We start from the raw sequence: 23,458 nt of genomic DNA, 5'->3' as shown, positions 1-23,458 counted from the left end.
GGGCGGGGAGCTCTGGGGTCACGGCAGGTTTGGGATGGGGAGGTCGGTGTCGTGGTGCGGAGGTTGGTGTTGTGTGGGGTGTCGGGGGTCCCAGTGGGGTGGGGCGGGGAGGTCGGTGTCGTGGTGCAGAGGTTGGTGTCATGCGGGGGTTGGGCAGGGATGTCGGGGGTCGCAGTGGGGTGGGATGGGGAGGTCGGTGTCGTGGTGCAGAGGTTGGTGTCGTGCGGGGGTGGGGCGGGGAGGTCGGGGGTCGCAGTGGGGTGGGATGGGGAGGTCGGTGTCATGGTGCAGAGGTTGGTGTCGTGCAGGGGTTGGGCAGGGATGTCGGGGGTCGCAGTGGGGTGGGGCGGGGAGGTCGGGGGTCGCAGTGGGATGGGATGGGGAGGTCGGTGTCATGGTGCAGAGGTTGGTGTCGTGCAGGGGTTGGGCAGGGATGTCGGGGGTCGCAGTGGGGTGGGGCGGGGAGGTCGGGGGTCACAGCAGGTGTGGGATGGGGAGGTCGGTGTCGTGGTGCGGAGGTTGGTGTTGTGTAGGTTGTCGGGGGTCACAGTGGGGTGGGCTGGGGAGGTCTGGGGACACGGTGGGGCTGGGTTGGGGCTGGCGAGGATGGAGGGGGTCAATGTGGGGTTACGGCAGGGTGAGGTGGTGGGAGGGGCTGCACATCAGGCCCTCGCGGGGACAATGACGGAGGGGCAGCACTGGCAGGCTGGGGGCAGTTGTGCCAGGCAGGGGGCACTGCCTTCCTCCCACAGCCCCCAGGCAGCCCCCCTGTGCACCCCTCTTTGGGAAGGGCCATGTCCCGAGGGACATGCTCCATCCAAGGTTGGGGGGTGGGGGTCAGGACCCAGAGGCTGCCTCCTGGCTTGGCTAGTGCCCATGCCAGGCCTCAGGAGAAGGGGGAGCCTGCTGCCCAGCACAGCAGCCCTGGGAAAAGGGGAGCCCTGCACTCAGGGCCCAATGGGGTGAGGGCTCTGGGGCCCCTGCCCTGCCCCATGGGGCAGGCGTGGGACTCACCCGGAGATGCTCTGACGAGCTGGGGAGAGCCGCTCCCACGCAGAGGGCACCTTCAGGCATGTGCCGGAGCTGGCGGCCGGCGGCCCTGACGCGGGAAGCCTCCGTCAATATTTGGAGTGGCACCGAGGGAAGGAGCCGCCTGTCACCTCCCGCTGCTCCCGTCCCTCCCGCGGCCGCGACCTTCCCAGGTCGGCAGAGCCCCATAAAGCTCCGCGCCGACTGCCTGGCTGGCGGGGCTGGAGCGGGGTGCAGGGAGCAGCAGCAGCTCGGCCCTGTCCCCACGCTGCCTACCGACCCCCCCATGGCTCAGGTAGGAGAGGGGCAGGGCCCCCCGGCACAGCGTGGGGAGCAGACACCGCATCTCGCTCGGGCTGCTCTCCCTCTGCGTGAGGGACAGGCTGAGCTCTGGCATGGGGAGGGGAGAGGAGACACAGGGCTCCATCGTGGGGGGGGGGAGACGCAGGGCTCCATCGTGCGGGGGGGAGACTCAGGGCTCCATCATGCAGGGGGGAGATGCAGGGCTCCATTGTCGTGGGGGGAGACTCAGGGCTCCATTGTCGTGGGGGGAGACGCAGGGCTCCATCGTGGGGGGGGGGAGACGCAGGGCTCCATCATGGCCGGGGGAGATGTAGGGCTCCATCGTGTGTGGGGGGAGACTCAGGGCTCCATCGTGTGGGAGGGAGATGCAGGGCTTCATCGTGCGGGGGGGAGACTCAGGGCTCCATCGTGTGGGAGGGAGATGCAGGGCTTCATCATGCAGGGGGGAGATGCAGGGCTCCATTGTAGGGGGGGAGAGACTCAGGGCTCCATCGTGGGGGGGGGGAGATGTAGGGCTCCATCGTGTGTGGGGGGAGACTCAGGGCTCCATTGTCGTGGGGGGAGACGCAGGGCTCCATCGTGGGGGGTGGGGGAGACGCAGGGCTCCATCACTGCGGGGTTTGGAGGAAAGCTGAGACACGGGGCTCCGTCCCTGGAGGGTGTGGGGCTGGAGGGGAGAGGAGACGTGTGAGGCTCGGTCGCCGGGCGGGCCGAGAGGGAGACGAGACTGTGGGGCTCGGTCGTGGGGAGGGGGGGAGATGAGACGTGTGGGACTCAGTCGCGGGAAGCGGGGGGACGAGACGCGTGGGGCTCGGTCGCTGGGGAGGGAGACGAGACGTGTGGGGCTCGGTCGTGGGGAGTGGGGGAGATGAGACGTGTGGGGCTCGGTCGTGGGGAGGGGGGGAGATGAGACGTGTGGGACTCAGTCGCGGGAAGCGGGGGGACGAGACGTGTGGGGCTCGGTCGTGGGGAGGGGGGGAGATGAGACGTGTGGGACTCAGTCGCGGGAAGCGGGGGGACGAGACGTGTGGGGCTCGGTCGTGGGGAGGGGGGAAGATGAGACGTGTGGGGCTCGGTCGTGGGGAGGAGGGAGATGAGACGTGTGGGGCTCAGTCGCCGGGGAGGGGGGGAGATGAGACGTGTGGGACTCAGTCGCGGGAAGCGGGGGGACAAGACGCATGGGGCTCGGTCGCTGGTGGGGGGGAGAGAAAATGTGTGGGGCTCGGTTGCTGGGGAGGGAGATGAGACGTGTGGGGCTCGGTCGTGGGGAGGGGGGGAGATGAGACGTGTGGGGCTCAGTCGCCGGGGAGGGGGGGAGATGAGACGTGTGGGACTCAGTCGCGGGAAGCGGGGGGACGAGACGCGTGGGGCTCGGTCGCTGGTGGGGGGGAGAGAAAATGTGTGGGGCTCGGTTGCTGGGGAGGGAGATGAGACGTGTGGGGCTCGGTCGTGGGGAGGGGGAGAGATGAGACATGTGGGACTCAGTCGCCGGGGAGGAGGGAGATGAGACGTGTGGGACTCAGTCGCGGGAAGCGGGGGGACGAGACGCGTGGGGCTCGGTCGCTGGCGGGGGTTGCTGCCCCAGTAGGGTGGCCCGAGTGGGGAGCATGCTGCAGCCAGCCCCACAGGACCCCCAGAGCCGGCTGTGTGGAGCACGTGACCTGCCCGGCATCGGTGTTAGCCCCTCGGGGCCCTGGCAGGGCAGGAGCTGGCCAGCGGGTACGTGGAAGGGGGACCCACCAGGGCAGCCAGGGGACGCAGTGCTGGCCCCAATGCCCCAGTGCCGTGCCAGGGCTGCTGGGCTGCGGGGGTGGGGGGATTCAGTGGGGGGCGCAGGGCTGCAAGGGGGACTCAGCGGGGGGGTGCTGGGCCGCAGGGAGCTGGATGGGGGCTCGGCGGGGTGCTTGGCAGGGGCGCTGGGCTGTAGGGATGGGGTGGGGGCTCGGCGGGGGATGCTGGCCCCAGGAAGGCTAGGGGTGCTTGTGGCGGGGCATTGGGGCTGCGGCGCTGAGCTGGGGCTCCCCTCTGTCCTGTGTTTCCTCAGCCGGAGGCGGACGCCCTGGGCCCCGGCTCGCCCGCGGCGGTGGAGGAGGAGGAGACGGACCTGAACAAGACGCTGGGGGTGGAGCGCTTCGAGGTGATCCTGCACGACTCGCACCCGCGCAACGGGGAGGAGGCCGGCCGCAGCTACGGCGAGGAGGATTTTGAGTGTGAGTGGGGACAGGGCCCGTGGGGCGGCACCAGGCTGGTTCGTTGGCTCCTGGACACCTGTGAGGAGATGCTCTGGCCTGGCCAGGCAGCGCCCGCTGTCACAGGGCAACGCGGTGGGGGCAGCACGGGGACGATGGGGGGCAGGGGAGGCGGGCAGGGTGTCACGGAGTCCCCGGGCGATGCTCTGGAACTGCTCTCCACAAAGCCAGGCAGGACTTTGGGGAGCCTCCTCTCCCTTGGAGCAGACTTGTTCAGGGCAAGAAGCTCACACGGCTTCACCTCCTGGGTCTCTCCTTGGAGCATTCAGCATCCTCTGCCCCTCCGTGAGCTTCCCACAGCGAGTCCACCCCAGCAGGGTCCTGGGGGGGCCACAGGGTCCTGCACCCCCACTTTGCAGTCAGACGTGACTCTCAGCCAGCCAGTAACACAGAGGTTTATTCGATGAGAGGAACAGGGTCTAAAACAGAGCTTGTAGGTACAGAGAACCGGACCCCTCGGCCGGGTCCATTCTGGGGGGCAGTGAACCATCAGTTGTTAGGAGACCGAGTGCCAGGCATTTAGGTGCACTGGCCCTTTGCTCTGCAGCAACCACACACCCTTATCCCACCACCTAGATACCTAAGAACTGCAGAGGGGACACTGAGGCACCAACACAGTATTCGGAGAAAACATTAAGAACAGTCCGAGTTCGTCACACAGGGTCTGGGCCCAGCCTGGTGCCCATGCCCACACCTACTGTTCCTCCCAGATCACCGCCAGTCGTCCCACCACATCCACCACCCCCTCTCCACACACCTGCCCCCTGACACCCGCAGGAAGAAGGGGGGGCAGAAGGGCAAGAAGAAGCAGCGCCGGGCGTCCGTTCCAGGAGAGACCCCCACCATCGAGGAGGCAGAGGAGGATGAGGATGAGACCTGCGACACAGAGGCAGAGCGGTCGGCCGAGGAGCTGCCCGGGGGGATCCAGGTACAGGACTGGGGGCGCAGCAGGGAGCAGGAGGCTGGGGCCGTCCCAGGCGCTGGAGGGGTCGGCTGGAGCAGCGAGGGGTGCTGGAGGCAGAGCAGCAGTGAGTGGCCCAGAGGAGTGGCTCTGGCTGCCAGGGCTGGGACCAGAGGGCAGGGTCCCCAGGCCCTGCTGCTGCCGGTGCCCCAAGCCGTGTCCCTTCTCAGTTCTTCTTGCAGGAGGACGAGGCTGCTGAGCGCTGCCCAGAGGAGCCCACGACCCCAACGTCTCTGCCAAGCTCCCCCATGGAGCTGGGGGGGGCTGCAGCTACGGAACCCAAGGGGACTGGGTGAGTGAGCGTGTGGGGACAGGTTGCGTGGAGTGGCAGGGGTCTTGGCACAGGGGTGCCTGGGCGCTGGGACTCCAGGGCTCCTCTGCAATTTGCAGTGGGGCTGGGCTCTGCCCCACAGGGCTGGAGGCAGGGCCCAGCCCGGGACCCCAGCTCTGAGGCAGGTGTACGTTCCAGCCCCAGGGCCGAGGAGGAGCATGGGCCTGACGGGCCCAGTGCAGATGAGCCCAGCTGCCCAGGCCGCCCCATTCCCAAGTCTCAGCCAGGGCACCGGAGCTACAACCTGAACGAGAGGCGGCGCATCGGCAGCATGACGGGGGTGGAGCAGGCCCAGTACCAGAAGGTGCCCACGGATGAATCGGAGGCCCAAACGCTGGCCTCGGCTGACCTGGACTACATGAAGAGTGAGTGCCCCAGGCCCTGGCCAGGGAGGAGGGGGCGAGGGCCGGGGGCACGGCCCTGAGCTGGTCTGTGCGGATGGTGCAGGGACTGTTTGTCATGGAGTGTGGGGGAGTCAGGCCCTGCACCCCTCTTCCTGAGATTCACCGGGACTCTCAGCCAGCCAGTAAAACAGAAGGTTTATTAGATGACAGGAACACAGTCCCAAGCAGAGTGTGTAGGTACATCCAGGACCCCTCAATCAAGTCCTTCTGAGGGGTTCAGGGAGCTTAGACCCCAGCTTGGGGTTCCCTGCGTTACACCCCCCAGCCCAAGACTGAAACCAAAACCTCCTCCGGCAGCTCTCTCCCCCTCCCCCAGCTCCTCCTCCCCTTTGTTCAGTCTCCCCGGGCAGAAAGTGTCACTTCTCCCAAGCCCCCTCCTGGCTCAGGTTACTGCTCAGGGAGCTTCCTTCCAGGGAAGTTCTCCATCCCCAATGTAACCCCCCTGCGACATTCCCAGGTCAGATCCACCCGGCTCCCTGCTCTGTCACACTATCTCTGGGCTGGGTGTTTTCAGCCCCTGGCACAGAGGGGAGCTGGTGTGGGACGGGCACGTGAGCGTGAGGGGAATTCAATCAGTGGAGCCAAGTCACCAAGCCAGTCTGGGGGGGCTACCCACAGGCTGCATGTCACCCACACCCTGGGGACCCAGAGTGAAGGGGCCAGCAGGCTCCATGGGGGGCCCCACAGCCTGATGCACCCCCACTCTGAGTGAGCCTCCCTGGTGGATCCCCTGTGCTGGGCCTGGGAAACTCGCTGCCCCTCTGTACAGAGGTCCCCCATCATTCTTAAGCGGCACAGCCCCAGACAGGCTCCCTCAGCACCGCGGCCTGGGGCAGCCGCTGGGCAGCTCAGCCGCATTTCCTCTGCAGGAGGTGGGTCTGGGTCCAGCCAGACAGCGGGGGCCGGTGTGTGATCCCACCTGCCCCTCCTGCCAGCGGGCAGCGACCAGCGGCTCCCTTGCCTGCTCCAGCAGGAGGAGAAGCTGCGGCTGAGAAATGCCTCCAGCTTCCCCCACGCCAGGCTCAGGGCTGCTGCCCGTCTCTCTGCAGGCCACAGGTTTGAGGACGTGCCTGGGGTCCGACGGCACCTGGTCCGCAAGGGTGCCAAGGGCCAAGTCGTGCACGTCAGCAAAGACCACACAGAGCCGAGCGCCCGGCTCAGGAAACACAACCGGCAGCCGCACGAGGTGACTGAGGTGGGGCCGTGGGGTAGGGGATGGGGGCTACAGGGTGTGGGGGGCAGGGGATGGGATAGAGGGCTATATGAGGTATGAGCGGCAGGGGATGGGGGCCACAGGGGGTGAGGGGCAGGGGATTGGGGGCTCCAGGGCATGAGGGGCAGGGGATGGGATGGAGGGATATATGAGGTATGGGAGGCAGGGGATGGAGGGCTATGGGGTATGGGGGGCAGAAGATGGGGACGGGTAGTGATCAATGGCTCCATGTCTAGTTGGCAGCTGGTATCAAGCGGAGTGCTCCAGGGGTTGGTCCTGAGGCCAGTTTTGTTCAACATTTTCATTAATGATCTGGATGATGGGATGAATTGCATCCTCAGCAAGTTCATGGGTGACATTAAGCTGGTGGGAGAGGTAGATACACTGGAGGGTAGGGATAGGGTCCCGAATGACCTAGACAAATTGGAGGATTGGGCCAAAAGAAACCTGATGAGGTTCAACAAGGACAAGTGCAGAGTCCTGCACTTAGGACAGAAGAATCCCAGGCACCGCTACAGACTAGGGACCGAATGGCTAGGCAGCAGTTCTGCAGAAAAGGACCTAGGGGTTACAGTGGACGAGAAGCTGGATATGAGTCGACAGTGTGCCCTTGTTGCCAAGAAGGCTAATGGCATTTGGGGCTGTATAAGTAGGGGCATTGCCAGCAGATCATGGGAAGTGATTATTCCCCTCTATTCAGCATTGGTGAGGCAACATCTGAAGTATCGTGTCCAGTTTTGGTCCCCCCACTACAGATGTGGACAAATTGGAAAGAGTCCAGCGGAGGGCAACAAAAAAGATTAGGGGGTTGGAGCACATGACTTATGAGGAGAGGCTGAGGGAACTGGGATTGTTTAGTCTGCAGAGGAGAAGAGTGAGGGGGGATTTGATAGCAGCCTTCAGCTACCTTAAGCGTGGTTCCAAAGCAGATGGAGCTTGTCTGTTCTCAGAGGTGGCAGATGACAGAACAAGGAGCAATGGTCTCAAGTTGCAGTGGGGGAGGCTTAGGTTGGATATTAGGAAACACTATTTCACTAGGAGGGTGGTGAAGCACTGGAATGGGTTCCCTAGGGAGGTGGTGGAATCTCCTTCCTTAGAGGTTTTTAAGGCCCAGCTTGACAAAGCCCTGGCTGGGATGATTTAGTTGGGGATTGGTCCTGCTTTGAGCAGGGGTTGGACTAGATGCCTCCTGAGGTCCCTTCTAACCCTGATATTCTAGGATTCTACAGGGGGCAGGGGATGGGGGGCTATGGGGAGCAAGAGATGGAGGTCATGGGGGGGATGGGTGCCATGGGGGCAGGGGATCGGGGTTACAGGGGCAGGGGGCTGGGATGCATGGGGGGACAGGGGCTGGGGAGTGCCATAGGGGTCAGGGGAAGGGGGTTCTGGGGGTCAGGGTCTAGGGGATGTGGTCCATGGGGGAGCAGGGGCTGTGGGCTGGGCACCATGGGGGCTGGGGTCCATGGCGGGGCTGGAGAGATTGGGGGCAGGAGTTAGGGGACAGGCACCAGGGGCACAGGGTCTGGTAGCCCTCTAAGGGGACCCCAGCCCCACCTCCTGAACCCCGCGTCCCCTGCCCCTCCCCCGGCAGGTCTTCGTGGAGCTGAACGAGCTGGTGGTGGACAAGAACCAGGAGCTGCAGTGGAAGGAGACAGCGCGCTGGATTAAGTTTGAGGAGGATGTGGAGGAGGAGACCGATCGCTGGGGGAAGCCCCATGTGGCCTCCCTGAGCTTCCGCAGCCTGCTGGAGCTGCGCAAGACCCTCTCCCATGGTAGGTGGGAGGGAGCAGTCATGGGGCAGGAGGCTGCAGCACGCGCAGCCAGGGTCGGGGAGGTCCTGGCTGGGTCCAGCTGTGGCTCAGGGGGATGGGTGGAGCAGGGCAGCTGCTCAGCCCTCGCCTTTGTCCCCAGGGGCCGTGCTGCTGGACCTGGACCAGAAGACGCTGCCAGGGGTGGCACACCAGGTGGTGGAGCAGATGATCATCTCGGACCAGATCCGGGCCGAGGACCGCGCCAATGTGCTGCGGGCGCTGCTGCTAAAGCACAGGTGAGCTGCCCGCGCGCCCGAGCCTGGAGGGGGAACTGCCCCAGGCTGGCTCTATGCCGCTGCTCACTCTCTGCCGGGCCCGGCGTGGTCTCTGGGGGAGGGAGCCGTGTGCACACCCCCAACCCCCTGGGGCCTCGAGCCAGGTGCCAGGGCTGCCCGACTGTGCCGCTGATGAGAGCCCGTTATCCTCCGAGCATCACTTGGGGCAAAGCCCCAGGCTGTGCATGGATGGTGGGTGCAGGCCCTTTGATAGCCGTGCGCTCCGTGAGCACAGCCACCCCCACCCCCACTCTGAGAGCAGGCTGCAGACATCGGGGGCCCAGCAGGGCCTTGTCCCAGCGGCTTGGAGGAGAAGGGAGGGGGAGTGGGAGAGAGTGAGGTCTGTGCTAGCGGGCGCTCCAGGGAGACCCTGAGTCCCAGTGTGCTGCGCGCTGGCCGGCCGGAGAATGGCCTGCCGGGGCCTGGAGTCCCTGGCGCATGCAGGCGGCAAACCCTTCCCCTGGCTTCGTCCTGCAGCCACCCGAGCGACGAGAAGGATTTCTTCCCCCGCAACATCTCAGCTGGCAGCCTGGGCTCCCTGCTGGTGCATCACCACAGCGCCAACCATGTGGGCGAGGGCGGCGAGCCCGCGGTCACCGAGCCCCTCATTGGCACCCACGCTGCCGAACACGAGGCCAGGGTCGAGGTGGAGCGGGAGGTGAGTGGGGGCCTGGGTGCTGCATGCCCGTGTGCCCCCTTCCTACCCCCACAGGGCCCCTTATCCTCCTTCCTGAGCCTCTTGCCCCCCCTTGCTGAGTGCCACGAAGGCCTCTTGCCCTCCTTCCTGACCCACCCAACCGCTCCCCCGGGGCCTCTTGTCTCCTTTCCTGGTCAGTTTTTACAGCAGAGAGAGGTAAGTAGTGGGGTCCCCAGGGATCTGTCCTGGGAGCAGGGTTGGTCAGCACACTAAGCTCGCAGAGGCTACAGAACTACTCAAGCTAGTTAAGTCCCAGGCAGACTGCGAAGAGCTACCAAAGGATCTCACAAAACTGAGTGACTGGGCAACAAAATGGCAGATTAAATTCACTATTGATAAATGCAAACAATGCACATTGGAAAACATAATCCCAATTCTACGTATAATGATGGGGTCTAAATTAGCTGTTACCACTCAAGAAAGAGATCTTGGAGTCATTGTGGACAGTTCTCTGAAAACATCCACCCAATGCGCAGTGGTGTCAAGAAAGCAAACAGAATGTTGGGAATCATTAAGAAAGGGATAGATAAGAAGACAGAAAATATCGTATTGCCTCTATATAAATCCATGGTACACCCACATCTTGAATACTCTGTGTAGATGTGGTCGCCCCATCTCAAAAAAAGATATATTGGCATGGGGAAAGGTTCAGAAAAGGGCATGTGACGCAGTAGGGAGTGGGGCAGATTGAGCTGGGAATGTGTCTAGTTTCACTGGGGCTGTCTGCATGCGGGGGGGGGGGGAGCAGCGGGTGACTCTAGGTGAGGGACAGTACCTGAGCCTGTCACCTGAGCCGGGAGGGGGGGTGGGGCGAGGCGACACCTTTGCCTGGGGAGCTGGACAAAGAGAGGAGGGGAAGAGCCGGCTGGAAGAGTTTTTGGTTTCAGTTTGGGGCTGGCTGGGAAGAGGCAGGAACCCCAAGTCTGGGGTCTAAGCTCCCTGCCCCCCAGAGGGACCTGGCTGAGGGCCCTGGTTGTACCTACAAGCCCTGCTTGGGACTGTGTCCTGTAGTCTCATAAACCTTCTGTGTTACTGGCTGAGAGTCCTGGGGAATCGCAGGACGTGGGGTGCAGGGCCCTGACTCCCCCACACTCTGTGACAGGGCAACAAAAATGATTAGGGGTCTGGAGCATCTGCCATATGAGGAGAGATTAATAAAACTGGGACTGTTCAGTTTAGAAAAGAGACTACTAAGGGAGGGATAGGACAGGGGGGATAAAATAATGACTGGTGTGGAGAAAGTAAATAAGGAAGTGTTATTTCTTCTCATAACACAAGAACTAGGGGTCACCCAATGACATTAATAGACAGCAGGTTTAAAACAAACAAAAGGAAGTATTTTTTTCACACAACGCACAGTCAACCCGTGGAACTCCTTGCCAAGGGATGTCATGAAGGCCAAGACTATAACAGGGTTCAAAAAAGAACTAGATAAATTCATGGAGGATAGGTACATCAGTGGCTATTAGCCAGGATGGGCAGGGATGGTGCCCCTGGCCTCTGTTTGCCAGAAGCTGGAAATGGGCACAGGGGATGGATCACTTGACGATTCCCTGTTCTGTTCATTCCCTCTGGGGCACCTGGCGTTGGCCACTGTCGGCAGACAGGACACTGGGCTAGATGGACCCTTGGTCTGACCCAGCCTGGCCGCTCTTATGTTCTTAACCACCCAACCCACCCCCGGGCTCTTTGTACCCCTTCCTGACCCCCCCTCTCCCAGGAGCTCTTGCCCCTGTTTACCCCGTCCCCAGTCCGGGCTCTGCCTGGGACACCTGGGCCCTTGGCATGGTGACTTGGCTCCTGGTCCACGGCGGGGTGATCACCTGTGTGCCCTGTCCCTGCCCCACAGCGAGAGAGCCTGAGCTCGGCCCCCCCAGCTGCCATCACACGGTCGAAGTCGAAGCACGAGCTGAAGCTGCTGGAGAAGATCCCGGACAACGCGGAGGCCACGGTGGTGCTTGTGGGTAAGGGCGATGGGGGGGGGGAGGGGAATGGCTGGGCAGAGGGGCCCAGGGCTGAGACCGTACCGAGCCCGCAGGCCGATGGGGGCTGGGTTCGGATGTGGCAGCCAGGCCCTTCTGCAGGCGAGTGTCGGCTGACAGGCCTGTGCCCCGCAGGCTGCGTGGAGTTCCTGGACCAGCCCACCATGGCCTTCGTGCGGCTGCAGGCGGCCGTGGAGCTGGACTCGGTGCTGGAGGTGCCCATACCCGTCCGCTTCCTCTTCGTGCTGCTGGGGCCCAGCAGTGCCAACATGGACTACCACGAGATCGGGCGCTCCATCTCCACCCTCATGTCCGACAAGGTAACCGCCCCCCGGCTCCATCTCCACCCTCATGTCCAACAAGGTAACCGCCCCCGGCTCCATCTCCACCCTCATGTCCGACAAGGTAACCGCCCCCCGGCTCCATCTCCACCCTCATGTCCGACAAGGTAACCGCCCCCCGGCTCCATCTCCACCCTCATGTCCGACAAGGTAACCGCCCCCCGGCTCCATCTCCACCCTCATGTCCGACAAGGTAACCGCCCCCCGGCTCCATCTCCACTCTCATGTCCGACAAGGTAACCGCCCCCCGGCTCCATCTCCACCCTCATGTCCGACAAGGTAACGACCCCCAGTTCCATCTCCACCCTCATGTCCGACAAGGTAACCGCCCCCCGGCTCCATCTCCACCCTCATGTCCGACAAGGTAACCGCCCCCCGGCTCCATCTCCACCCTCATGTCCGACAAGGTAACCGCCCCCCGGCTCCATCTCCACCCTCATGTCCGACAAGGTAACCGCCCCCCGGCTCCATCTCCACCCCCATGTCCGACAAGGTAACCGCCCCCCGGCTCCATCTCCACCCCCATGTCCGACAAGGTAACGACCCCCAGTTCCATCTCCACCCTCATGTCCGACAAGGTAACCGCCCCCCGGCTCCATCTCCACCCTCATGTCCGACAAGGTAACCGCCCCCCGGCTCCATCTCCACCCTCATGTCCGACAAGGTAACGACCCCCAGTTCCATCTCCACCCTCATGTCCGACAAGGTAACCGCCCCCCGGCTCCATCTCCACCCTCATGTCCGACAAGGTAACCGCCCCCCGGCTCCATCTCCACCCTCATGTCCGACAAGGTAACCGCCCCCCGGCTCCATCTCCACCCTCCTATCCGACAAGGTAACGACCCCCAGTTCCATCTCCACCCTCATGTCCGACAAGGTAACCGCCCCCCGGCTCCATCTCCACCCTCCTATCCGACAAGGTAACCGCCCCCTGGCTCCATCTCCACCCTCATGTCCGACAAGGTAACCGCCCCCCGGCTCCATTTCCCCCTCATGTCCGACAAGGTAACCGCCCCCCGGCTCCATCTCCACCCTCCTATCCGACAAGGTAACGACCCCCAGTTCCATCTCCACCCTCATGTCCGACAAGGTAACCGCCCCTCGGCTCCATCTCCACCCTCATGTCTGACAAGGTAACCGCCCCCCGGCTCCATCTCCACCCTCATGTCCGACAAGGTAACCGCCCCCCGGCTCCATCTCCACTCTCATGTCTGAGAAGGTAACCGCCCCCTGGCTCCATCTCCACCCCCATGTCCGACAAGGTAACCGCCCCCCGGCTCCATCTCCATCCCGGCTCCATCTCCACTCTCATGTCCGACAAGGTAACCGCCCCCGGCTCCATCTCCACTCTCATGTCCGACAAGGTAACCGCCCCCCGGCTCCATCTCCACCCTCATGTCCGACAAGGTAACGACCCCCAGTTCCATCTCCACTCTCATGTCCGACAAGGTAACCGCCCCCCGGCTCCATCTCCACCCTCATGTCCGACAAGGTAACCGCCCCCCGGCTCCATCTCCACCCTCATGTCTGACAAGGTAACCGCCCCCCGGCTCCATCTCCACTCTCATGTCCGACAAGGTAACTGCCCCCCGGCTCCATCTCCACCCTCATGTCTGACAAGGAAACCGCCCCCTGGCTCCATCTCCACCCCCATGTCCGACAAGGAAACCGCCCCCCGGCTCCATCTCCACCCTCCTATCCGACAAGGTAACGACCCCCTGCTCCATCTCCACCCCCATGTCCGACAAGGTGACCACCCCCCGGCTCCATCTCCACCCCCATGTCCGACAAGGTAACCGCCCCCTGGCCTGCCCATTCACGCCCGGCTCCATCTCCATCCCGGCTCCATCTCCACCCTCATGTCCGACAAGGTAACCGCTCCCCGGCTCCATCTCCACCCTCATATCTGACAAGGTAACCGCCCCCTGGCCTGCCAGTTCTCCTCTAGCTCCATCTCCACCCCGGCTCCATCTCTATCCTCATGTCCGACAAGGTAACCAGCCCTGACCTGCTGGTTCCCGTACCTCCCGGCTCCATCACCACCCCAGCTCCATCTCTACCCCGGCTCCATCTCCACCCTCATGTCCAACAAGGTAACCGCCCTCTGGCCTGCCCATTCACGCCCGGCTCCATCTCCATCCCGGCTCCATCTCCACCCTCATGTCCGACAAGGTAACCGCCCCCTGGCTTGCCCATTCACGCCCGGCTCCATCTCCATCCCGGCTCCATCTCCACCCTCATGTCCGACAAGGTAACCGCCCCCTCCGGCTCCATCTCCACCCTCATGTCCGACAAGGTAACCGCCCCCTGGCCTGCCCATTCACGCCCGGCTCCATCTCTACCCCGGCTCCATCTCCACCCTCGTGTCTGGCAAGGTCAGCGCACCCTCCAGCGTGCTGTGGGGCCCCAGCACCCCCACACTCCTGCCATCAGGCCCTACCCATAGCCCCTCTGCCCCATTCTCCACCGGGGTTTCCTCTGTGCCCAGCCATCTCCCATTTTCCTTCCATGTGGGCTGGACACATGGACAGCCTGCCCCAGGGCCCAGCGCCCTGAGGATCCATATTCTGCTGTCCCGCAGCCAGCGCGCGGAGCCTCTGACCCCACAGCTTCCCCCCACAGCAATTCCATGAGGCAGCGTATCTGGCTGACGACCGGTACGACCTGCTGAGCGCCATCAATGAGTTCCTGGACTGCAGCGTGGTGCTGCCGCCCTCCGAGGTGCAGGGCGAGGAGCTGCTGCGCACAGTAGCCCACTTCCAGCGCCAGATGCTCCAGAAGCGTGAGGAGCAGGAGCGCCGGGTGCTGCCAGGCACTGCGCTGGAGCCCAAGTCACCCGCTGAGAAAGGTAACAGGCTGCACCCCCCTGCTCTGCCAGGCCCTGGCTTGGGGGTGGGGGTGGGGGTGGGAACGGGCTGGCGACGCTCCCCCTACCCTTCTGGACCCTGGCACGGTGCTGGGGGTGGGGCTGGGACTGGGCCAGCCGCACCCCCCTGCCCTGCCGGGCCCCATGGTGAGGGGTGGAGCTGGCGCCAGGGGTGGGGCCGGGCTGGCAACGCTCCCCCTTCTGTGCCCCATGGCGCGGGGTGGGGATGGGGATGGGACTGGACAGGCAATGCTCCCCCGGCCAGGCCCCATGACGCGGGGTGGGGGTGGGGGTGGGGCTGGGCTGGTGATGCTCCCCCGGCCAGACCCCATGGCGCAGGGTGGGGCTGGAGGTGGGGCTGGGTGGGCGCCTGACGTGCTGTCTGTGTGAGCAGCGCTGCTGAAGCTGAAGGTGGTGGATGAGGAGGCGGAGGATGAGGACGACCCCCTGCGGCGCACGGGCCGGCCCTTCGGGGGGCTCATCCGTGACGTGCGCCGACGCTACCCCAAGTACCTGAGTGACTTCAGGGACAGCCTGAACCCCCAGTGCGTCGCCGCCATCATCTTCATCTACTTCGCCGCGCTGTCACCAGCCATCACCTTCGGGGGGCTGCTGGGTAAGGGCCATGGGGGGTGCTGCTGGGCAAGGGCTGCCAGTGGGGCTGCTGGGCAAGGGCCACGGGGAGGGCTGCTGGGAGGGTCTGCTGGTAACGGCTGCCAGTGGGGCTGCTTGGTAAGGGCCACAGGAGGGCTGCTGGGGGGGGGCTGCTCGTAAGGGCTGCCAGTGGGGCTGCTGGGTAAGGGCCATGGGGGGCGCTGCTGGGTAAGGGCTGCCAGTGGGAGGCTGCTGGGGGAGGCTGCTGGGTAAGAGCTGCCGGTGGGGGGCTGCTGGGGGAGGCTGCTGAGGGAGGGCTGCCGGGGGAGGCTGCTGGGTAAGGGCTGCCGGTGGGGGGCTGCCGGGGGGGCTGCTTGGTAAGGGCTGCTGGGTAAGGGCTGCCGGTGGGGGGCTGCTGAGGGAGGGCTGCCGGGGGAGGCTGCTGGGTAAGGGCTGCCGGTGGGAGGCTGCTGGGGGAGGCTGCTGGGTAAGGGCTGCCGGTGGGGGGCTGCTGGGGGAGGCAGCTGGGTAAGGGCTGCCGGTGGGAGGCAGCTGGGTAAGGGCCGTGGGGGGGGGCTGCCGGGGGTGCTGCTGGGGAGGGCTGCCGGTGGGAGGCTGCTGGGTAAGGGCTGCTGGTGGGGGGCTGCCGGGGGGGCTGCTGGGTAAGGGCTGCCGGTGGGGGGCTACCGGTGGGGGGCTGCTGGGTAAGGGCTGCTGGGTAAGGGCCGTCGGGGGGGCTGATGGGTAAGGGCTGCCGGTGGGAGGCTGCTGGGAGAGGCTGCTGGGGGAGGGCTGCCGGTGGGAGGCTGCTGGGTAAGGGCTGCCGGTGGGGGGCTGCCGGGGGGGCTGCTGGGTAAGGGCTGCCGGTGGGAGGCTGCTGGGAGAGGCTGCTGGGGGAGGGCTGCCGGTGGGAGGCTGCTGGGTAAGGGCTGCCGGTGCGGGGCTGCCGGGGGGGGCTGCTGGGTAAGGGCTGCCGGTGGGAGGCTGCTGGGAGAGGCTGCTGGGGGAGGGCTGCCGGTGGGAGGCTGCTGGGTAAGGGCTGCCGGTGCGGGGCTGCCGGGGGGGGCTGCTGGGTAAGGGCTGCCGGTGGGGGGCTGCCGGGGGGGCTGCTGGGTAAGGGCTGCTGGGTAAGGGCCGTCGGGGGGGGCCGCCGGGGGGGCTGATGGGTAAGGGCTGCCGGTGGGAGGCTGCTGGGAGAGGCTGCCGGGGGAGGCTGCTGGTGGGAGGCTACTGGGTAAGAGGCACCGGGCGGGGGGGGCTGATGATAAAGGGCCACGGGGGGGGGGATTCTGTGGGGGGCTGCTGGGCAAGGGCTGATAGGGCGGGTGATGGGGGGGCTGCTGGGCAAGGGCCACCGGGGGGGGGTGTCGTGCCCCTGCCTGTCTATGCTGGGAACTCCTAGGGGGCAGGGACTGGCTGGGAGGGGGACGACTTGGGGATCCCATGTAGCTGGGAAGGAGTCCGGGACCAGATGCCACCAGCAGGGAGGGGTGGGGGAGGGGAGTGAGGGCAGGTTGGTGGGGGTCTGCGGGGAGGGGCCGGGGGAGGAGAGTGAGGGCCCATTGCCGGGGGTCAGCAGGGGTCAGTGGGGAGGGGTCAGGGAGGGGAGTGAGGGCCCATTGCTGGGGGTCAGCAGGGGTCAGGGGTCAGTGGGGAGGGGTCGGGGGAGGGGAGTGAGCGCCCGTTGCTGGGGGTCAGTGGGGAGGGGCTGGGGGAGGGGAGTGAGGGCCCATTGCCGGGGGTCAGCAGGGGTCAGTGGGGAGGGGTCGGGGAGGGGAGTGAGGGCCCATTGCTGGGGGTCAGCAGGGGTCAGGGGTCAGTGGAGAGGGGCTGGGGGAGGGGAGTGAGCGCCCGTTGCCGGGGGTCAGCAGGGGTCAGTGGGGAAGGGTCGGGGGAGGGGAGTGAGCGCCCGTTGCTGGGGGTCAGCGGGGAGGGGTTTCGGGAGGGAGTGAGAGCCCGTTGCTGGGGGTCAGTGGGGAGGGGTTTCGGGAGGGAGTGAGAGCCCGTTGCTGGGGGTCAGTGGGGAGGGGTTTCGGGAGGGAGTGAGAGCCCGTTGCTGGGGGTCAGTGGGGAGGGGTTTCGGGAGGGAGTGAGAGCCCGTTGCTGGGGGTTAGCGGGGAGGGGCTCGGGGAGGGGAGTGAGAGCCCGTTGCTGGGGGTCAGCGGGGAGGGGCTCGGGGAGGGGAGTGAGGGCCCGTTGCTGGGGGTCAGCGGGGAGGGGCTCGGGGAGGGGAGTGAGGGCCCGTTGCTGGGGGTCAGCGGGGAGGGGCTTGGGGAGGGGAGTGAGAGCCCGTTGCTGGGGGTCAGTGGGGAGGGGTTTCGGGAGGGAGTGAGAGCCCGTTGCCGGGGGTCAGCGGGGAGGGGCTCGGGGAGGGGAGTGAGGGCCCGTTGCTGGGGGTCAGCGGGGAGGGGCTTGGGGAGGGGAGTGAGAGCCCGTTGCTGGGGGTCAGCGGGGAGGGGCTCGGGGAGGGGAGTGAGGGCCCGTTGCCGGGGGTCAGCGGGGATGGGCAGGGGGAGGGGAGTGAGGGCCCATTGCTGGGGGTCAGCGGGGAGGGGCTCGGGGAGGGGAGTGAGAGCCCGTTGCTGGGGGTCAGCGGGGAGGGGCTCGGGGAGGGGAGTGAGGGCCCGTTGCTGGGGGTCAGCGGGGAGGGGCTCGGGGAGGGGAGTGAGGGCCCGTTGCAGGGGGTCAGCGGGGAGGGGCTCGGGGAGGGGAGTGAGGGCCCATTGCTGGGGGTCAGCGGGGAGGGGCTCGGGGAGGGGAGTGAGAGCCCGTTGCCGGGGGTCAGCGGGGACGGGCAGGGGGAGGGGAGTGAGGGCCCGTTTCTGGGGTCAGCGGGGAGGGGCTCGGGGAGGGGAGTGAGAGCCCGTTGCTGGGGGTCAGCGGGGAGGGGCTCGGGGAGGGGAGAGAGAGCCCGTTGCTGGGGGTCAGCGGGGAGGGGCTCGGGGAGGGGAGAGAGAGCCCGTTGCTGGGGGTCAGCGGGGAGGGGCAGGGGGAGGGGAGTGAGAGCCCGTTGCTGGGGGTCAGTGGGGAGGGGTTTCGGGAGGGAGTGAGAGCCCGTTGCTGGGGGTCAGCGGGGAGGGGCTCGGGGAGGGGAGTGAGAGCCCGTTGCAGGGGGTCAGCGGGGAGGGGCAGGGGGAGGGGAGTGAGAGCCCGTTGCTGGGGGTCAGTGGGGAGGGGTTTCGGGAGGGAGTGAGAGCCCGTTGCTGGGGGTCAGCGGGGAGGGGCTCGGGGAGGGGAGTGAGGGCCCATTGCAGGGGGGTCAGCGGGGAGGGGCAGGGGGAGGGGAGTGAGAGCCCGTTGCTGGGGGTCAGCGGGGAGGGGCTCGGGGAGGGGAGAGAGAGCCCGTTGCTGGGGGTCAGCGGGGAGGGGCAGGGGGAGGGGAGTGAGAGCCCGTTGCTGGGGGTCAGCGGGGAGGGGCTCGGGGAGGGGAGTGAGGGCCCGTTGCTGGGGGTCAGCGGGGAGGGGCTCGGGGAGGGGAGAGAGAGCCCGTTGCTGGGAGTCAGCGGGGAGGGGCAGGGGGAGGGTAGTGATGGTCCATTGCTGGGGGTCAGCGGGGAGGGGCCGGGGGAGGGTAGTGATGGTCCATTGCTGGGGGTCAGCGGGGAGGGGCCGGGGAAGGGTAGTGATGGTCCATTGCTGGGGGTCAGCGGGGAGGGGCAGGGGGAGGGGAGTGAGGGCCCATTGCTGGGGGTCAGCGGGGAGGGGCAGGGGGAGGGGAGTGAGAGCCCGTTGCTGGGGGTCAGCGGGGAGGGGCTCGGGGAGGGGAGAGAGAGCCCGTTGCTGGGGGTCAGCGGGGAGGGGCAGGGGGAGGGGAGTGAGAGCCCGTTGCTGGGGGTCAGCGGGGAGGGGCAGGGGGAGGGGAGTGAGAGCCCGTTGCTGGGGGTCAGCGGGGAGGGGCTCGGGGAGGGGAGTGAGGGCCCGTTGCTGGGGGTCAGCGGGGAGGGGCTCGGGGAGGGGAGAGAGAGCCCGTTGCTGGGGGTCAGCGGGGAGGGGCAGGGGGAGGGGAGTGAGAGCCCGTTGCTGGGGGTCAGTGGGGAGGGGTTTCGGGAGGGAGTGAGAGCCCGTTGCTGGGGGTCAGCGGGGAGGGGCCGGGGGAGGGTAGTGATGGTCCATTGCTGGGGGTCAGTGGGGAGGGGCCGGGGGAGGGTAGTGATGGTCCATTGCTGGGGGTCAGCGGGGAGGGGCCGGGGAAGGGTAGTGATGGTCCATTGCTGGGGGTCAGCGGGGAGGGGCCGGGGAAGGGTAGTGATGGTCCATTGCTGGGGGTCAGCGGGGAGGGGCTGGGGGTCAGCGGGGAGGGGCCGGGGGAGGGTAGTGATGGTCCATTGCTGGGGGTCAGCGGGGAGGGGCCGGGGAAGGGTAGTGATGGTCCATTGCTGGGGGTCAGCGGGGAGGGGCCGGGGAAGGGTAGTGATGGTCCATTGCTGGGGGTCAGCGGGGAGGGGCCAGGGAAGGGTAGTGATGGTCCATTGCTGGGGGTCAGCGGGGAGGGGCCGGGGGAGGGTAGTGATGGTCCATTGCTGGGGGTCAGCAGGGAGGGGCTGGGGGTCAGCGGGGAGAGGCCTGGAGAGGGGAGTGAGGGGCTGTTGCCGGGGGTCAGTGGGGATGGGGGGCAGCAGGGAGGGGCGTCTCCAGTGCTGAGCCCTCGCCCCCGCAGGGGAGAAGACCCAGGACCTGATCGGGGTGTCGGAGCTGATCATCTCCACGGCCCTGCAGGGCATCGTCTTCTGCCTGCTGGGCGCCCAGCCGCTGCTCGTCATTGGCTTCTCCGGGCCCCTGCTCGTCTTCGAAGAAGCGTTTTTCACAGTGAGTCCAGGACTCCTGGGAGGGCCCCAGAGCCTCCATTACCCCCCAGAACCCCCGATAGCCCCCTGGAGCCCACCAATAGCCCCCAGATAGTCCCTCAGAGCCCCCAATAACCCCTTGGAGCCCCCAAACCGCCAGATAGTCCCTCAGACCCCCCATACCCGCAGTAGCCCCCAGGTAGCCCCTCAGAGCCCCCTGATAGCTCCCAGAGGCCCCCATTATCCTCCAGAACCCCCATAGCCTCTTGGCGCCCCCTGATTGCCCCGAGAACCCCCAATAGCCCCTCAAAGCTCTCTGATAGCCCCCAGAGCTCCCCATTACCCCCCCAACCCCCATAGCTCCTTGGAGCTCCCCAATAGCCCCCAAGTAGTCGCTCAGACCCCTCGTACCCCCAGTAGCCCCCAGATAGCTCCTCAGAGACCCCGATAGCCCCTTGGAGTCCCTGAACACCCAGATAGTCCCTCAGACCCCCCAGTAGCCCCCAGGTAGCCCCTCAGAGCCCCCTGATAGCCCATGGAACCCCCCATTTCCCCCCACAATGCCCATAGCCCCTTAGAGCCCCCTGATAGGCCCCGGAGTCCCCCAGAACTCCCTGATAGTCCCCTAGAAATCCTGTTTGTCCTCTAGAGAACCCTGCTAGTTCGCTGGAGCCCTGATCGTTTTGGAGCCCCCAGAGTCCCCTGCCTCTCCCCAAACTGACACCCCTCCCCCCTCTGAGGCTCCCATGAACCTCTCAAGCCCCACAGCACCCCCAGTGCCCTGGCAGTCTCCAGAGAGCCCCAGATCCCAGGGGGTGCCTTGGAGAACCCCTCTGGGCAGGGCAGTGGCTGGGTACAGGGCCGGAGTCGGGGGTCGTGCTGTTCCTGATGTCCCTGTGCTGTAACCCCGGGGTAGAGGCCATGGGATGACCCACAGCTCGAGGCTCCCTGCCAGCCCCAGAGACCCTGCGCCCCCTACCTGTGCTGCCTGTCCTGCCTGCCCCTCTCCCCACCTGCCCTGCCCCTCCATCCCCACCCCCATCCTGCCCCACCGTCCCTGGAACAGGTCCCAGAGACCCTGCACCCCCAGCCTGTGCTGCCTGTCCCTCCCCCCAGCTGCCCTGCCCCCCTGCCCTTGAAACATGTCCCCAAACCCTGCCTGGGGGGCTGAGGAGAGCCCCTGGCCAGGAGCACGGACCAGCCCCCCTCACTGTGGGCTGTGCCCCGGCAGTTCTGCACGACCAACGGGCTGGAGTACCTGGTGGGGCGCGTGTGGATCGGCTTCTGGCTCATCCTCATCGTGCTGGTGATGGTGGCCGTGGAGGGCAGCATCCTGGTGCGCTTCGTGTCCCGCTTCACCCAGGAGATCTTCGCCTTCCTCATCTCCCTCATCTTCATCTACGAGACCTTCTCCAAGCTGGCCAAGGTGCGAGCCCGGGCGGCCCCGCCCAGCCAGCCAAGGCCGGGGGATCTGACACTGGGGTGGGCAGCAACGTCTGGGTGGGGCATGGCAGGCTGTTCTGGCTGGAGGGCGTGAGGGGCCGTGGGAGCTGGATGGGGTGGTGGGCCATGGGGGCTGGATGGGGTGTGACAATGCGGTTTTGGCGGGACCCAACTGAGAGTGCCAGTTCAGGACCAATTGCTCAAACAGGGCAGTCACAGCCCAAGGCTGGGGGTTTTCCACCTCTATGGCACCAAACCAGCCAGACAAAAAGGACTTCGGTTTCACCACACTGGCCAACCACAAGTCACACAAGCAATTTCCTTAGACACTCCAGTCTCCCAATGTCACCACCAGTGCCACCCGTCCTGGGGATGAATGGTTATGAAAACCAACACCCCAGTAAAAGAAAAAGGTTCTCTCGATCCCAAAGGACCAAGCCTCAGACCCAGGTCAATATACACATATATACGCTGGGATGGGTCATTCAGTCCTTGGTGCAGAGCTTCAGTTTGTAGCAAAGTCCCTCCAGAGGTAGGAAGCAGAATTGAAGACAAGATGGAGATGAGGCATCCGCCTTATATAGGCACTTCCAGGTGTAAGAACACTTCTTTGTTCTTACTGTGGAAAATTACAGCAAAATGGAGTCTGGAGTCACATGGGCCAGTTCCTGCACACCCTGCTGAGTTACAAGGCGTATCTGCCTCTTCTCAATGGGTCAATTGTGTAGCTGATGGTCCTTAATGGGCCATCAAGCCGGCTAAGCAGAGCTAACACCAACTTGTCTGGGGTGTCACCCAGAACTGCAGCACCAATTCGAAATACAGGGTATGGCTACATTTGGAATTTCAAAGCGCTGCGAAGTGTGAGTGTAGTCAGAGCGGCAGCGCTGGGAGAGAGCTCTCCCAGCGCTGCATGTAAACCACATCCCTTACGGGTGTAGCGTGCAATGCTGGGAGCCGCGCTCCCAGCGCTGCTGCCCTGATTACACTGACGCTTTACAGCGCTGTATCTTGCAGCGCTCGGGGGTGTTTTTTCACACCCCAGTTGCAGCGCTGTAAAGTGTGAGTGTAGCCAAGGCCACAGACAGTATAGAGCCAATACTTATAACTTCAACTACAAAAACATACAGACAGCATAATCATAACCAGTAATCCATAACCTGGTCTTAGACACCTTATATGACCCCCTTTACCTAGGATCTGGTGCCACTACAGGACCTTGGTTGCAACCCATGTTCTATATGGTCCCAGTTTATATCAATAACGTCACACGCCCAACGCAAAATTGATGCAGGAAGGGATGACACAAACATCCCTGACTGCATCCCAAGAGCTCCCCATTCTTGGTTCCTGTTTTATTACAGCTTGTCCTGGGTTAGAAGCTATATCAATGTATAACAGAAATGCTTTACCAAACTCATGTTCAATAACATGATTGAATTTATTTACAAACTTAAGGCCAAATTTGGTTAGAACAATAGTGAATTGGATCTGCTCTTGCAGCAGGATCCCTGTATGTCTCATATGATCTTGCCAAGAGCTAAAGAATCTAGCCATTTTTTCTACACACGCTCAGGCAAATGTTTGGAACCCAATTAACATTAAGTTAATGTAGATATTAATGTTCATCGTCCAGGTATTCTGGCATTTATCCATGAAAGCCATATGGAAGTGTGCCTCAGTTTCCCTTTTTTATACAGCACGTTAGATCTGGAATGTCCTTTCTTTTGTGAAAAGTTCCAAGACTGCTTACAGGCACTAGCAGTGAAACATCAGTATAACAAGACCTTTTAACATAAAGTATGTTCTTATGTACTGCTTTTAACACGTTTAAGGGACTTCCCAAAGGATTGGGCACATTGTACATTCTTACAATTCTTGGTAATAGCAGCACATTAGTTACAAAAATCACCATTAGCAATAACAATAAATTCATTGCAAATGTCCATTTACAATTATGTTTGTTATGCCACACCTTTGGCTCAATACCATTGGAGTTTGGGAATTTTAGAGTTAACTTTTGGCTTCCCTTTGCAAAATTCAGTTTTCTCTTTTCTCCTTGTCCTGCAGGATCAAACCCTGATTTCTCTTGCTTAACCACATTTACTGGCTGATGGGGTGGGCTTTCTGTGCTAACAGCTATTAGCAAGTCTTTCTTCTCCCTGCCAGTCAGGC

The 23,458-nt window shown here is 64.3% G+C and overlaps 1 protein-coding gene across 10 annotated transcripts in view; it reads left to right on the top strand.

Moving 5' to 3' along the window:
- The window catches only part of SLC4A2 (solute carrier family 4 member 2), an 82,371-nt gene that overhangs the window by 48,008 nt on the left and 10,905 nt on the right, over positions 1 to 23,458 (top strand). For 9 of the 10 annotated variants that reach the window (XM_030546558.1, XM_030546562.1, XM_030546559.1 and 6 more), the window contains exons 3-16: positions 3,377 to 3,542; positions 4,292 to 4,509; positions 4,713 to 4,834; positions 5,012 to 5,238; positions 6,327 to 6,463; positions 8,082 to 8,262; positions 8,402 to 8,537; positions 9,054 to 9,234; positions 11,123 to 11,237; positions 11,391 to 11,575; positions 14,219 to 14,444; positions 14,857 to 15,078; positions 19,714 to 19,862; positions 21,072 to 21,266. In XM_030546558.1, the coding sequence (XP_030402418.1) occupies positions 3,377 to 3,542; positions 4,292 to 4,509; positions 4,713 to 4,834; positions 5,012 to 5,238; positions 6,327 to 6,463; positions 8,082 to 8,262; positions 8,402 to 8,537; positions 9,054 to 9,234; positions 11,123 to 11,237; positions 11,391 to 11,575; positions 14,219 to 14,444; positions 14,857 to 15,078; positions 19,714 to 19,862; positions 21,072 to 21,266 (2,460 nt within the window). The remainder of the gene's footprint in view (positions 1 to 3,376; positions 3,543 to 4,291; positions 4,510 to 4,712; positions 4,835 to 5,011; positions 5,239 to 6,326; positions 6,464 to 8,081; positions 8,263 to 8,401; positions 8,538 to 9,053; positions 9,235 to 11,122; positions 11,238 to 11,390; positions 11,576 to 14,218; positions 14,445 to 14,856; positions 15,079 to 19,713; positions 19,863 to 21,071; positions 21,267 to 23,458) is intronic. The other variant, XM_030546566.1, reaches the window with a different exon arrangement.

The sequence above is a fragment of the Gopherus evgoodei genome, unplaced genomic scaffold (assembly GCF_007399415.2).
Source record: "Gopherus evgoodei ecotype Sinaloan lineage unplaced genomic scaffold, rGopEvg1_v1.p scaffold_47_arrow_ctg1, whole genome shotgun sequence".
Taxonomy (NCBI): Eukaryota; Metazoa; Chordata; order Testudines; family Testudinidae; genus Gopherus; species Gopherus evgoodei.
This window is presented reverse-complemented; position numbering and strand designations above follow the sequence as displayed.